The sequence below is a fragment of the Antechinus flavipes genome, chromosome 2, assembly GCF_016432865.1.
Source record: "Antechinus flavipes isolate AdamAnt ecotype Samford, QLD, Australia chromosome 2, AdamAnt_v2, whole genome shotgun sequence".
In the NCBI taxonomy this organism is placed as follows: domain Eukaryota; kingdom Metazoa; phylum Chordata; class Mammalia; order Dasyuromorphia; family Dasyuridae; genus Antechinus; species Antechinus flavipes.
Window position 1 is genome coordinate 588,566,865 of NC_067399.1, and position 15,882 is coordinate 588,582,746.

Genomic DNA, 15,882 nt, shown 5'->3' on the forward strand with positions numbered 1-15,882 from the left:
AGTATTGGGGGAAATTATAAAATGTTCTTCCAGAAAGTGGATTAGCTGGGACTTGAAAGAAGTCAAGAAAGCCAAAAGATAGAGATGAAAAAGAGAATTCCAGGGGGACAACCTGAAGTGAAGCAAAAGTCATTAAGAAGAAAAAAGTGTATCCTAATGATAACACATTACATTGGGGAATCCTGGAGGGGAGAACATTTTAGTCCTGGGGATCAGCCAATAAAAATGTATGGGATAGGGACATGAGATGTCTTGTATCAGGAACAGCAAGGAGGTCAGAGTCCTTGGATCCCAGAATACATAGGTAGAAATATAATGTAAGAAAGTTAGGAAATGGCTTTCAAAGGATTTTATATTTGATCTTGGAAATTGAGTGCTGTTTGAGTTCATTGAGTGGAAATAGGGAAAGAAGACATGGTTAGACCTATACTGAAGAAAAATCAATTTGACCCTAGTGGAGAATAACCCAAGTGGAAGAGACTTGAGTCAGGGAGACCAAGCAGTAGGTTATTTTAGTAGTCTTAAGTATGAGGTGATCAGGTCCTTTACCAGCATAGTGGCAGTGTCAAGAAAGAAGTGGGTGGTATAAATGAGGAATGTTATGAAGGTAAAATTTGCTGGTCTTGGCTACTGATTGTACAGTGGGGGGGAGGGGAGGGGTGCGAGGGAGTTGAGTCATCGATGATACCTCAGTTTAGAGCCTGGATGATTGGGAGGATGGTGGAACCTTGGTCAGTAATACGGAAATTAGGAAAAGGAGAGAGTTTAAGGGGAAAGATTACGAGTTAGGTTTTGGACATGGTAAATTTAAGATGTTTACAGGATATCTAGTTTGAGATGTATAATAGGTAACTGAAGATAGGAGCCTGGAGTTCTGCAGAGATGTTAGGGCTGGACAAAATAGATCATTAGCTTAGAAATGATCATTGAATCTCTGGGAGTTGATGAGATTGCCAAGTGAAATAATAAAGAACAGGGATAAAATTTCCTTAGTACAGAAGGAAAGCCTTTAGTATAGAAGAGAGTCCAGGGCAGAATGTTGTGGGTCATCCATGTTTAGTGGAGCAAGACTTAACTGTAGATTCAGGAAAGGAAACTGAAAACACAGGGAGTTGGTAGGAGAATCAGGATGTATTAATGTGATAAAATGCTAGAAACAAAAGAATGTTAAGAAGATGTTCACAGAGAGGTCAAGAAATATGAAGATTGAGCAAGGGCCAATACATTTGACAGTTAAGAAATCATTAATGTCTTTGTGGAAAACAATTTCAGTCAAATGGTGAAGTTGAAAACCTGACTCTCAAGTGGAGACTGAAAGGATTTTAGCCATAGAAGGGGAGGAGAGATAAAGGAGAAAAGCTAGTGGGGATGGATGAATCTAGTGAAACTTAAAGGATGGGGAAGATTTTAGCATTTTCATTGACATTAGGAAAGTAGCCACTAGACAGAGAGAGATTGAAGATAAGTTGAGAGAATAGACATGACAGAAGGGACAACCTGCTGGAGAAGATAAGGATGGATTGGGAACACTTGTTCATGTAGAGGGTGTATTTTGGCCAGGAAATGGCCTTCTCTTCATGTGAGACAGATGAAGAAAGAGTTACAGAAAACATCTGAGAGCTTTGCAGTGAGGAGGAAGCGAGAAGAGGGAATTCTTAGTGAATGGCCTTAGTTTTTTTTTTTTTGTTGTTGTTTGTTTGTTTAAGTAAAATACAGAGGGAGATGCTTATAAGGAAGAGGGAAGGGAACTGTGAGTGGTTTAATGGACAAAAAAAAGTTTTGAAAAAGCCACTGTATAATTGACTAATAGAGAAGCATAGAAGGAGTTGAGATTGAGTATTACAAATTTTTAGTGGATCCCATCAGTATAAATTGATTTATTTAGCTATACACGAGTAGGGGTGGGGGCAATAGATGGCAGGCATCCAAGGCCAAGAAGCAGAGCAGAGCAAAAATGGAGCTACAAGGCTAAGAGAAGGGAAGAGAAAGAGGCAGTGTATACTGTAACTAGCACAGATGAAACGTTGTTAGAGAGAAAAAAGTGAGAGCAAGTAGGAGTTATATTTTGAATATAAAATGAGGGAATAGTAATATTTTGTTTATGACTTTTACTCTACTCCACTTTGATAAAAGTTTTAAGGAATTTTAGAGTTGGGAGATGTATAAAAGATAGAAGGAAGGAGATGGGATAGGGAAAAGATTTGATATACCATAGTTGACATAGGCTTTGCTTTCTAATTGTTATGAACATAATGAGGTAGAAAAGAGGACTTGATTTTAAAGTCAGTTGATCTACATACAAATCTTGGCTCTATTACTTTTAGAAAGGGAAGTAGATTTGGAATTAGGTATTAACTTTTAACTTATTCCTCTAAGTTTTATAGTGAATACATGAAGGCCAAGTCATTTAATTTTTATAGACTTAATTTCTTTATATATCAATTAGGGATGTATGCTATATGATTTCTTTAAATTTGTGGTCCTATGACATTGAACTAATTTATGTTAAATCCTTTTTTCCCCCATAATTTTTGTATATATAGGATATTGAACGACAGGTTCGAGAATTGAAAACAAAAATTTCAGCTATGAAAGAAGAAAAGGAGCAGCTTAGTGCTGAAAGACAAGAACAAATTAAGCAGAGGACTAAATTAGAACTTAAAGCTAAGGATTTGCAAGATGAATTGGCAGGCAACAGTGAACAGAGGGTAAGATGAAATGAAAAAATATGTAATTTAAAAAAATAAATAAAATTTTATGGCAAATTCTTGCCACAAAAACTTCGTAGCTGTCATTTTTCAGTAAGCTATATCATAATGAACTCAGTTCCAATAGATGCTTATTGTTTGTTGACTCAGTGAATGAATAAGATTTTTTTTTGTTTTCATTGTTTCTTGAATAATTTTATTATATTTTTTTGAGTATATTTCACTTTTGTGCTAGTATGATAAAATTAGCTGAAAGAACTCTCATATCTTTTTTCTTCATTTTCAGAAACGCCTGTTAAAAGAGAGGCAGAAGCTTCTTGAGAAAATAGAGGAAAAGCAAAAAGAACTTGCAGAAACTGAGCCCAAATTCAACAGTGTAAAAGAAAAGGAAGAGCGAGGAATTGCTAGGTCTGGTGGTTTTTTTTATTTTGTTTTTTGTTTTTTTTTTTCTTATACAAATGTTAAGTTCAGAGGCTGGACACTGAAAAGTTAAAGGCCAAAATTTTTAATTAATCCCTTTAGAAACTAATAGTATTAGTTTGTATTTTTAGTTACCTTTCCAAATATCATTGGTATACTTATGAAATAATAAGGCCATTGAAACATGTATACAAAGAAATTTTAAAATGTCAAAGTGCCACATAATTGTGAGCTATATATTTAGTTCATAATTACAATATGTTTTAAATATATTGTTAAAAAAGCAGTATTGCACAAAAAGCAATTTGGAACTAGATGTTTCTTTTTATAAAGTTAGAAAGTTGGATTGAACCTCTAAGGGTCCTTCTAACTTTAAAAGCTCTTATGTTTTTGTGCAAATTTGTATAACTTATAAATTTGAATCTCCTGAATAACATTGGACAGTTCATTTTTAGCCTTCTTGAGCCATATCCAAAATGAGTTGGCTGTCTTAGATAATCTATCAATTAGTATGATTCTCTGAAAATTTATTGTGCTTTCATTTGAAGAAAAGCCTGTTTTAAAGAGAGGCTGATCATCAGATTTGACCTCACGGTGGTAAATTTGTAGACCATAGAATTAAGCAAAGTACTTTATACAATTGTATACATCCATGTATCCATATATATGTACATATATTCATAATTCAGTAAAATTGGTTTTCTTTGTAATTCTAAGTATTTTATTGTATGTGTTGATAACATTTTGATAATGATGCCAAAAGAGTTTGTGACACAAAAAGTTAACAACCTCTGTAGTAAGAATTCTCTAGAACTGATTTATTCCCCTATTTTCTCCTTCTCTCTTATCTCCTTTGTCCCTCATGGTCCTCCAGACATTTTTGGATTAGTCCAAATCTGGAGTGTCCTCTTTGCTGCTGTTATGATTGCAACCTGAATTCTGTTCTGTGCAGTTTACTAGAATCATTGAAGGCAGGGACCACAGTTTATATTTATATCTTTAGTGTGATATACATAAATGCCTGATGAATGTTCAATGAATAAATGAAAATGTCATAAAAAACATTCTACTCTTTTATTTTTCTGTTTTCAGTAAGCCTACATATTCCCTTTATATCATCTTGGCTGTAAAATTTTCTAGATGAGTGTTGCTGAGTACAGTAAATACTATTTTTATTTATGCCTGAAGGAAAAAAGTTCAACAAAGTCAGTCAGTGTATCAAAATAGTCTGATTACATGCAATGCTTTATGCAATCTTCCATCTGCACAATGTAGCAGAGGGAAGTATCTTCTTGTATCTCTTCTTTGAAACTATAGTTGGCTGTTAAAACTTAGTAGCATTCAGTTTTTATTGTTTTGGAACTCTTCATTTGTATTCTTTGTTTTTGATGTTAAATTTTATTTATTCATTCACATTCTTAAAGTCCTCTACATAGTATTTAATTCCCAGTTTTGGTATTAATTTTTTTCTTTTTTCTTTTTTTTTTTTTTTGACCTATTTTAACATTTACCAATCATGAATAGATTGGCACAGGCTACCCAAGAAAGAACAGATCTTTATGCAAAGCAAGGTCGAGGAAGTCAGTTTACATCCAAAGAAGAAAGAGACAAATGGATTAAAAAGGAGCTAAAGTCTTTAGATCAAGCCATTAATGACAAAAAACGACAAATTGCTGCTATACACAAGGACTTGGAAGATACTGAAGCTAATAAGGAAAAAAATTTGGAGCAGTACAATGTAAGAAGTTTTGAATATTTTTACTTTAGTCCTGGGGAATAGTTATATTTAACAAAAATGAAATATAAGATGTTCATTGTTTTGAAGTTTTATTTTTAAACATTAATCTAAATAGTCTAGTCCTATGACATAGAATAAATAATTGTCATATAGTAGAAAATTGTGAATATTTTCTTAATGTGTGGTTTGGATAATATATCATTTTTATTTCTGTTTCCATGGGAAACCCTAAGAATGTAATTACATAAAATAAAATCTCAATTAATAAAAACAACAAAAAAACTCATGAAATCATAAAATGATAAAAATACTGTTTGCACATATACATTTTTATAGACCCTGAAATTACCTGATTTGATTAGTTTTTTGACATTCTACATCTTCCTCTGCTTTACAACCCCAAACCCTGTTCCTCATCCTCATCATGATTTCCATCTCACCATAATTCAATTTTTTCCCAGACTATTCCTTCATTGACTACATTCTCTTTTCCCCACTTTATCTCTTGATGAACTAGTTCAGCTCTACAATATCCCCTTCTTTTTGCTTGTTTTGCTTTACCACGCCCTCAAATTTGGATTACTTCCATTCTCTGTGTAGACAAACAAAGTATAGAAAATCACCAAGTGTGCTGACCAGATCCTCTATAAATCTATGTTACACAGTTTCAATTGCTTCCTCACTGTACTGAAGCCATACAAATGCCACAATCCAAATTCTGATGAGCTAAGAGTTGGGGATGATGGCCAGGGATAATTTTTCATTGACTTTTATAGAATGTACAATTTTTGTATTTCTTCATGTCCAAGTGATGGTTGTTTATCCTTAAAGTATAATCTATGATGGATATCCTTCTTAGGAGAAAGTAGAGGGACGTGAACATCTTTTCAGTTTGCATGTTATCAGGTTGTAGGAAGTATTCTTTTCTAAAAGATGAAAGAAGACCTTAAAAGTAAAAACAAATGGAAAAGGATATTGATAGGAAGAAAGAAATCCTGGTCTCTGTCAGGAGAGTAGAACAATGTTATAAAGGAAAAAATGAAGAAAGGGAGCCTTGAGGCCAACTAACTTCTCTGAAGCTCCCTTTAGAGCAGAAGTCTGAACTCTGAAAAGAATGATGCTTTTAGGTATATATGTTAGATGAAAAATTATCCAGTAAAAATGGTGTGTATGTTAGGTGAAAGATTATCCAATAAAAACAAAAAAAATTATCAGTGATTTCCTGTAAAAGGGTGGTGAGACAGCTTATTGTAAACTTGTTAATAGTAATAGAGAATTCTCTCTATTAAGACATGCCTGTCAAAGCATATGACTGTGACCTCCATTTGATGATTGGTGGGGCAAAAATAATATTGCCCAAAGGAACCTATTGGCATTATTAAAGATTATTTATATCAGTTCTTTTTCTTTTTAATCTTATATTTCTTTTGTGAGGCAATTGGGTTAAATTACTTGCCCAGAGTCAAGTCATTTGGGTTAAATTGTTTCCCAGCTGGGAAATGTTTAAGGGTCTGAGGCCAGATTTGACCTTGGGTCTTCCTGATTTCAGGGTCAGTGCTCTTATCCACTGCACCAGGTAGCTGTCCCTATCAATTCTTTTTGTGGTAACAAAAAAATTAGAAACTGAGAGGATGCTTTTCAGTTGGGAAATAGCTGAACGAATAATGGTATGTAAATATGACAGATTACTATTGTGCTATAAGAAATGAAGGGGATGATTTCAGAAACATCTGGGGGTTAGGAAAGACATTGCAAAATGAACTGAGCAGAACTAGAAGAAGAATCTATATGGTAACAGCAATATTATAATGATAAACAATTATGAAAGACTTAGTAATCCAAAGGACTCATGATATAAAAGCTATCCACTTTCAGGTAAAGAACTGGTGGACTTAAAATAGAGACTGAAGGTTATTTTTTTCCTTTACATTTTTTTGCTTCATTTATTTATTTTGCAGCGATGTTTTATATGACTTCATATGTTTTATTTTTCTTGCCTTCTCCATTGGTGGTAGAGGAAAGAGGGATAGCATTTGAAACTGAAAATAAAAATAAAATTAACAATTCTTAGAATAAGATTTAAAGAAGTAATAAGAATTGGATCTTTTAATGATTTTAATTTCATTTACATGACATTGTTCTTCAGGGCTGAGTATTTCATCTTTGTGGATTTTTTTTAAAGAAATAATGTAATTCATAATAAATTGCTTAATTATAAAGTTTATAGTGACACTGTGCCTCTGAAAATAGTGCCTTAATATACAACATATGAAAATAGAGGCTTTATTTAGAATAACAATGTTAAATGATTTTTGTTTCCTGTAGAAACTGGATCAGGATCTTAATGAGGTAAAGGCTCGAGTGGAGGAACTGGATAGAAAATACTATGAAGTGAAGAACAAGAAAGATGAATTACAGAGTGAAAGAAAGTTAGTAATATGTTTTAATTTTCACGTGTGAATTTATTGCTTTCTTAAAGCATTGTAACATTTGTGAACATTACCTTTCAGATATAAATTTATTTTCTTTTAAAAGGTTTCTATTTAATGTCTTCAATTACTTAATTTAAAAAATCTAATTTTTATTTATAGTTATTTATGGAGAGAGGAAAATGCAGAACAACAAGCACTTGCTGCCAAACGAGAAGATCTTGAAAAAAAGCAGCAACTTCTTAGAGCAGCAACAGGAAAGGTGGGCAGTGTTCTTTCAGTAAACTCAACAGAAAGACGCCATAATTGTTACTACAAATATCTTACTGATTCTATAATGCCACAAAAAGAATTTGTCAGTCATGCTGAGGGATCATTGCTGTCAAGTAGTAAATAGCACAGATGACAAATCACTTAATAACATTGGGTGACAGGTATTTTATGATTGTCAGTAAAATAACTATCATCTGTAGGAACTATTACTAATTTAATATTTTAGTACTATAAAAGTCTATTTAATTTTGTTTTATGTTTGGCAGAAATACCATTGGAGATAATGTTTTAAACTTTCTACATGTTTTTCTTTTGTCAAACAGGCTATTTTAAATGGCATAGACAGCATAAACAAAGTTTTGGAACATTTTCGTCGAAAAGGCATAAATCAGCATGTTCAAAATGGCTATCATGGTATTGTGATGAATAACTTTGAGTGTGAACCAGCTTTCTATACATGTGTTGAAGTCACTGCTGGCAACAGGTGAAGTAGAATCATTGGCATTCAGGGTTCAGAATAAGAGCAAGAGCAAAAAAAAAAGTTTTTTGGGTTTTGAGAATAATATAAGCATTTGAAGTTACTCTTCTCTCTCTTCAGCTTTTTATTCAACTTTCATATGGAAAAAGGCCGAAAACAATTTCTAATTCTAAAAGCCAGGGTTCTCATCTTGTTTAGTCTTGCTGTCAAGGACATTTCTTCCTAAGCTTGTGTTGATGCAGTTCTATTTCTTTGTCATTTGAATTTTTTTCTTTTTTTCTTCAAGTTTAAAATGAAAAATATTTATTAATTGATTACAATAGAATTAAATTCTTTATTTCTAATCATCCTCAATACAAGTAATATAAAAATTTGAGAACCTAATAAAACTATTAAGAAAATCAGATATTCAACCAAAAAAAATCAGAAAACCAGACCTTTTTCATATTTAAAACCAAGTTCTATAATAAGAAAAATACTACCTGAATTTTTTCATGAAATTTGATTTCACTTTCAGAGATGATTTTCCAGAATCACAGATTTAAATTTTTTTAACAATTCTGTTCATAAATTTATAGTACATAATTAATATATACATGATCACTTTAAATCTTGTAACCTTTCTAAAACCTGCAAAACTTTTGTAACAACATAGGATTATGTTTGGGAGGAAAAGTGTGTTTACAGTTGTAAATTTTAAATAACGAAATGGAAGTCTATGCTGTAAATCAATACCAAATTTCTCATAGCAAAATAAAAAAAACTATTTGCTATTAAGATCCTTAACATGTCTTCACTTTCGAAGTCATTTGAATTTTTTTTGAAGGTATTTTAATTGCTCTACTTTGATCCTGACTATAGTTATGAAAAGCTCCTTCTCTTGAAGGAGAATCAATTTTTAAAATATTTTAGTAAATTGTTTAATATAAATAGCCAGGTCATTTGTATGTGTGTGTCTTTGAGGTGGCTTATAGAATTAGAGAAAAAACAAAGCATTGGATTTGGAATTAAAAAATCAGTGTTTGTCCCAGCTCTGTTACTTAACTGCTATGTGATCAGCATGAATCACTTTGCCTCTCTATGCTTCAATTTAATTATCTATGAAATAAGAGAAATAAAACTTGGTCAGGATTGTCTTTAGGCAGAGTTCTTTGTAAACCTTGAAGTAATATATATAAATGTATATCTACTGATTAAAAATTACATTATCACTTGACATTTAAGGACAAAACCCATAAATATTGTATCATTTACATTTAGGTTGTTTTATCATATTGTGGATTCAGATGAAGTCAGTACCAAAATTTTAATGGAGTTTAATAAAATGAACCTTCCAGGAGAAGTAACCTTTCTGCCTCTCAATAAGTTGGATGTCAGAGATACAGCCTATCCAGAAACCAATGTAAGTTATTATTTTGGGGTATGTGAATGTGAGTTGATGTGGGGATGAGGGGCAATAATGAATGTGTATATATTTGCTTTTATATATTTCTCTTAAGTTTTTAAGCATTCTAGCTTCTTATAAATGAAGTAGAAAATATTTTGTAGCTATCATTACCTGAAAGATAGTACAGTATAAAAGAAAAAGTATAATCTTTAAAAAAGTATGATCTTATTGACAGCCATTAAATTAACAGTAATTTAAAATTACTCCAATGCTACTCTCTATTATTTATAAAGGGATATATAGATAATGTAATTATTTCCTTGAACTCCATTGTATTTCTTTATTGCATTTTATTTAATAGTGCATTGGCAACTGTTACTGAATAGTCATAACATATAGCCTTTGTGAAATGTCTAATTTAAAATAGTAAGAATTTTATAAATTCTCCCTTATTTTTTCTTTTCCTCCTATTTCCACTAATCAAATACTTTGTGTGTTTGGAAGAAAAAAACCCAGTATTTTCTTTAACATTTTTGGTAGGTAGAAATGAAATATTCTACCTAGAAAAAATAAATGAGGTTCTAATTTATTTAAGAGCTAGTATTCTAAAATTTGAAGTCTACTATCAAAATTTTTAAATTTACTTTGAGGTAAGGTTTATTTAAGCAGCGTAACATCATTCTTTTCACACAACATTCTTTTACAAATCAGAAATCTTTTTAAATATCTACAATGTAATTTTCTATGTATATATGTGTGTGCGTGTATATGTGCGTGTTCGTCAGACACTACACATATATAGTACAAAGTTGAATTTAATTAGCTCTTCCATTTTCACTCTACATGCTATTGAATGGAATTCAAATCACAGAGCTATGTGGATTGGGTTCACTGTACACTCGCATCACATGATCTCAATTGGTTCCTCACTGCCACAAGGCACTCATTTTTAAATAAAAATTTTGTTTCAATTAAGGACTTATTTTCTCTCTTCACCTTCCCATTTCCTCAAGAAGGGAAAAAAAGAATAATCAAATCCTCATAATAAATATAATCAAGGAAAACAAATTGCTGCATGGACTGTGTCCAGAAATAGGTTTCATTCTGTATTTTGAGTCTTATCACATAGTATTCTTCATGCATTCTCTGGTTTGTCATTGCAGATAGAAATTAGAGTTCTTAGCATCCTTTTATCATTCATTTTTACAATATTGTTTTTAATTTTCTGAATTAGTACTTTGATTTTGTTCACTTTACTGTGTCAGTTCTTATAGTTCTTTACTAGATTCTCTGAAACTGTTCCTTTTGTTACTGTGTATAGCCCATTTCACTTCGTATGCCATGGTTTCTTCCCTAAATGATAGAAACTCCCTTAATTTATAGCTTTTTGCTATCACAAAAATAGCTGCTATAGATATTTTGTACATAGAGCATATTTTGCTTTTTTATTTCATTGAGGCATAAGCTTAGTAGTAGTATCAGTAAATTAATATCCCCAGCAATTGCATATGTATTCATTAGTAACTTAGTATGATTCCAAGTTTTTTTTAGAATGGCTAAACCATTTTACATCTCCATCAACAGTATGTTAATATACTTATTTTCCCATCTTCCAGATCCAACTCTGCTACCTTGTTTTTCCTTTCATGTAACATTCCATCTCCTGATCTGATCCTTGTTCCTGAAATGATCTCCCTCTAGCTCTTGTCTTTCTTGGGTTTTTTTTTTTTTCAAAACTCAATTCATATCTCATGTTTTACAAGCTGCCTTTTCTGATTTCCCTTGCTTCTAATGAAGCACTGAAATTACCTTCCTTTGTGTATTATGTTTCTCTTGTCTGTATATATATATATTTTGTTTGTTTGTTTGTTTTTTCCCCAAAAGGATGTTATCTTGAAACCAGGAACAATTCTTTTGCCTTTCTAGTATCCCTAATTCAGCACATTGTCTACTTCATAGTAATTGTGCCTGTCAGAGGACCAGAGTTCACAACTAAACTGTATTTTTGGGTACTTAAACCCTGTGGCATTCAGTTTCCTCATTTCATTGAAATGAAGGAGTTTAATTAGATGGCCTTAAAAATCTTTCAAAATGTTAAATTTTTTATGCTGTTTCTTAATGTTGCAAGAATACCTAAAAAACTGAGATTTGTATTTCTACCAGCATTCATTGGTTTACTTTGATTTGATGTATGCTGTAACTGTCTTGCTACATAGTAACATGGCTGTTTCCTTTTCAGGATGCTATTCCAATGATAAGTAAACTAAGATACAATCCAAGATTTGACAAAGCTTTTAAACATGTATTTGGAAAGACCCTGATTTGTCGGAGCATGGAAGTTTCTACACAATTGGCCCGTGCCTTTACTATGGACTGTATTACTTTGGAAGGTTTGTAATCAATAGTTTACATTCAGTAATGCTTCTTAATTGTTCTGAATTACAAGCTTACTATATTTTTAGCATATATGCTAATATTAGAATGTCACTTATAATTTGTTAAAGTTAGTCATGAATTTCAAGAGTATTTACAAGTTTGTTATTTATAAAATACTGCACATTAATTTTAAAAGGACTATGTTATGCTTTCTATTCTCTTTTGGTAAGAAAAGAAAATATGCATTTAAAAAAAAATTTATTGAAATGTTTTGGTTGTTACTTCTAAATTTCCCCATGTCTCCATCTCCCTAATTCTAGTTTAATTGATATTGGTACTGTAGTACAGTGGAAAGAGTATTGAAAACATGGTTATGTCTTTCCAGCTCTCACCATAGGCAAATCAGTTTACCTTTCCAAGCTTGTGTTTTCTCGTCTGTAAATAGGGGATCCCTCTAGAACGTATAATAAAGATTAAAATCTCTTATTTTAGCCCCCAAAGTCACATACTTATGAATGTTATTTTAAAATCTAACTCAATTATTACAAAAAAAGAATTGCTTTGGTAAATACTATACAAAAATATATACTGTACAAAATCAATATTTTTCTATTTTCTTCTTAGGGGATCAAGTAAGTCATCGAGGTGCTCTAACTGGAGGATATTATGATACCAGAAAGTCTCGGCTTGAATTGCAGAAAGATGTTAGAAAGGCTGAAGAAGAACTAGGTGAACTTGAAGCCAAGCTCAATGAAAATCTTCGTAGAAATATTGAAAATATCCTTTTAGAGAATGGAATATATTGGAACTTTTGCATCTGTTTTATTATAATGTGTAGCTTTTTTTCTCAATTGGTAGATTAAGATTTTACTTGTTTACTTAAATGTATATACTTTTATCATACCTCATAAGCTTATTTTGTTAGCATCAACGTATAATTTGAGGTAGTAAAAAATTGCTTCCATGCAGTTTTTATGGTTAATTAGTTGTTTTTTTTTCTGTCTAATGCCAACATTCATTGGTTGGAAACAATTATTTTCCTCAATCTTTTTTAAAAAAGTTATTTAAAGCACAGAGACTTTTAAAATTATTATTTTTTAAAATTCCAAATTCTTTTACCTCACAACTCAATAAAAAGGAAGGGAAGAAAATATTATTATAAATAAAATAAATATTATAAATATAGTTAGATTTCCATATTAGCTATGTTCTTTGCCTCTTACACTTCTCCTTCCCTCCCCCCCCCAAAAAAGAAATATGTTTTAGTCTTCACTGAGTTCCATCAGTTTTCTTCTGAAGGTAGATAGCATGCTTTATCATGTACCCTTTGGAATTGTGGTCATTTTGTTTAGCCACTAGATTTCTAAAAGTTTTATTTTTACCTTGTTATTACAATGTAAATTGTATAAGAGACTCTTGCTAACTTGTTCTACATTAATTCATACGTGTTTTCCCAGGTTTTTCTGTTAGCCTCTCCCTTCATTACTGCTTCCTAGTTGTTAGTTTTCAGCAGCAGTGAATTTTAACTTTCAGAGAACATGTAGGCTAGTAGGATGAGAATATTAAAACTTTAAGAGATGATACTTTTTTTTTTAAGTTGACAAAAACAAATATTGTTAATATCAGCAGAGTTTACAATCAGTTATAAACTAAAAAAGCCCAACTAGACATATGCAATCTTATGAATGTTATTTTAAAAAATCTACCAAAGCAATTTTTTTTGTAATAATTGAGCTAAACACTATATAAATACTATACAAAATGCCTAAAGTTAACTGGTTTGTAATTATTGACTATCTTTTTTAAAATTGCTATAATGCTCTCATTAGAATGTAGAAACTTGGTAGTTGTGAAGGAATCCTGTGATGTATTATGTATTGTCCCAATTTAGGGATTTATCTTAATTTAGTTAGAGTCAGGGTCTAGTATCACCTAAACATTTTAAGAAAGTTCCATTTAACTTTTTCCTGTGTTTCAGATACTCACTTCTGACCATACTGGTACTGTTCTGTGGGATCCCACTTGTCTAGCCTGCAGCCCATAATCTTTTACTCCACTGCAGTAATAGAATTAACAGTTGAATTTCTAGTAAAGTGAAGTAGAGAGGATTTGAGGTAGTTTCTTTAAATTAATACTGTCTATATTAAAATGGCTCTCTATGCTGATGAGCATTACTGGACTAAAATCGTAATTTTTCATTAAGTTCTAGTAGAGTTTGTTTTACCCTCTGACTGTACTAAATTTAAAAAAAAACACTCAATTTTTTTTGTTTGTGTTTTTATTTAATAACTTTTTATTGACAGTACATATGCATGGGTAATGTTTTTTTTTACAACATTATCCCTTACACTCACTTCTGTTCCAACTTTTCCCTTCCCCATCTCCACCCCCTTCCCTAGATGGCAAGCAGTCTTATACTGTTTAATATGTTATAATATATCCTAGATACATATGTGTGTAGAACCTAACAGTTCTCTTGTTGCACAGGAAGAATTGGATTCAGAAGGTAAAAATAACCTGAGAAGAAAAACAAAAATGCAAACAGTTCACACTCGTTTCCTCTAGTGTTCCTTCTCTGGGTGTAGCTGATTCTGTCCATCATTGATCAATTGGAGCTAAAGTAGATCTTCGCTTTGTTGAAGCTATCCACTTCCATCAGAATACATCCTCATACAGTATCGTTGTTGAAGTATATAATGATCTCTTGGTTCTGCTCATTTCACTTAGCATCAGTTCATGTAAGTCTCTCCAAGCCTCTCTGTATTCATCCTGCTGGTCATTTCTTACAGAACAATAATATTCCATGACATTCATATACCACAATTTACCCAACCATTCTCCAATTGATGGGCATCCATTCATTTTCCAGTTTCTAGCCATTGCAAACAGGGCTGCCACAAACATTTTGGCACATGCAGGTCCCTTTCCCTTCTTTAGTATCTCTTTGGGGTATAAGCCCAGTAGTAGCACTGCTGGATCAAAGGGTATACACAGTTTGATAACTTTTTGGGCATAATTCCAGATTGCTCTCCAGAATGGTTGGATTCGTTCACAACTCCACCAATAATGCATCAGTGTCCCAGTTTTCCCTCATCCCCTCCAACATTCATCATTATTTTTTCCTGTCTTCTTAGCCAATCTGACAGGTGTGTAGTGGTATCTCAGAGTTGTCTTAATTTGCATTTCTCTGATCAATAGTGATTTGGAACACTCTTTCATATGAGTGGAAATAGTTTCAATTTCGTCATCTGAAAATTGTCTGTTCATATCCTTTGACCATTTATCAATTGGAGAATGGCTTGATTTCTTATAAATTGGAGTCAATTCTCTATATATTTTGGAAATGAGGCCTTTATCAGAACCTTTAACTGTGAAATTGTTTTCCCAGTTTGTTGCTTCCCTTCTAATCTTGTTTGCATTAGTTTTGTTTGTACAAAGGCTTTTTAATTTGACATAATCAAAATTTTCTATATTGTGATCAATAATAATTTCTAGTTCATCTTTGGTCACAAATTTCTTCCTCCTCCATAAGTCTGAGAGGTAAACTATCCTATGTTCCTCTATTTATAATCTTGTTCTTTATGCCTAAATCATGGACCCATTTTGATCTTATCTTGGTGTACAATGTTAAATGTGGGTCCATGCCTAATTTCTGCCGTACTACTTTCCAGTTTTCCTAGCAGTTTTTGTCAAATTATGAATTCTTATCCCAAAAGTTGGGATCGTTGGGTTTGTCAAACACTAGATTGCTATAGTTATTGACTATTTTGTCCTGTGAATCTAACCTATTCTACTGATCAACTAATCTATTTCTTAGCCACTACCAAATGGTTTTGGTGACTGCTGCTTTATAATATAGTTTTAGATCAGGGTATATCTAGGCCACCTTCATATGTTTCTTTTTTTTTTTTATTAATTCCCTTGAGATTCTCGACCTTTTATTCTTCCATATGAATTTTGTTGTTATTTTTTCTAGATCATTAAAATATTTTCTTGGGAGTCTGGTATAGCATTAAATAAATAGATTAGGGAGTATTGTCATCTTTATTATATTTGCTCGGCTTGTCCAAGAG

At 31.9% G+C, this 15,882-nt stretch overlaps 1 protein-coding gene across 1 annotated transcript in view; it reads left to right on the forward strand.

Moving 5' to 3' along the window:
• Positions 1-15,882, forward strand: part of SMC3 (structural maintenance of chromosomes 3) — a 50,762-nt gene that overhangs the window by 17,584 nt on the left and 17,296 nt on the right. The window contains exons 11-19 of the mRNA XM_051981388.1: positions 2,544-2,708; positions 2,995-3,116; positions 4,653-4,866; positions 7,192-7,295; positions 7,458-7,557; positions 7,892-8,052; positions 9,307-9,448; positions 11,673-11,823; positions 12,434-12,586. Of these exons, the coding sequence (XP_051837348.1) occupies positions 2,544-2,708; positions 2,995-3,116; positions 4,653-4,866; positions 7,192-7,295; positions 7,458-7,557; positions 7,892-8,052; positions 9,307-9,448; positions 11,673-11,823; positions 12,434-12,586 (1,312 nt within the window). The remainder of the gene's footprint in view (positions 1-2,543; positions 2,709-2,994; positions 3,117-4,652; positions 4,867-7,191; positions 7,296-7,457; positions 7,558-7,891; positions 8,053-9,306; positions 9,449-11,672; positions 11,824-12,433; positions 12,587-15,882) is intronic.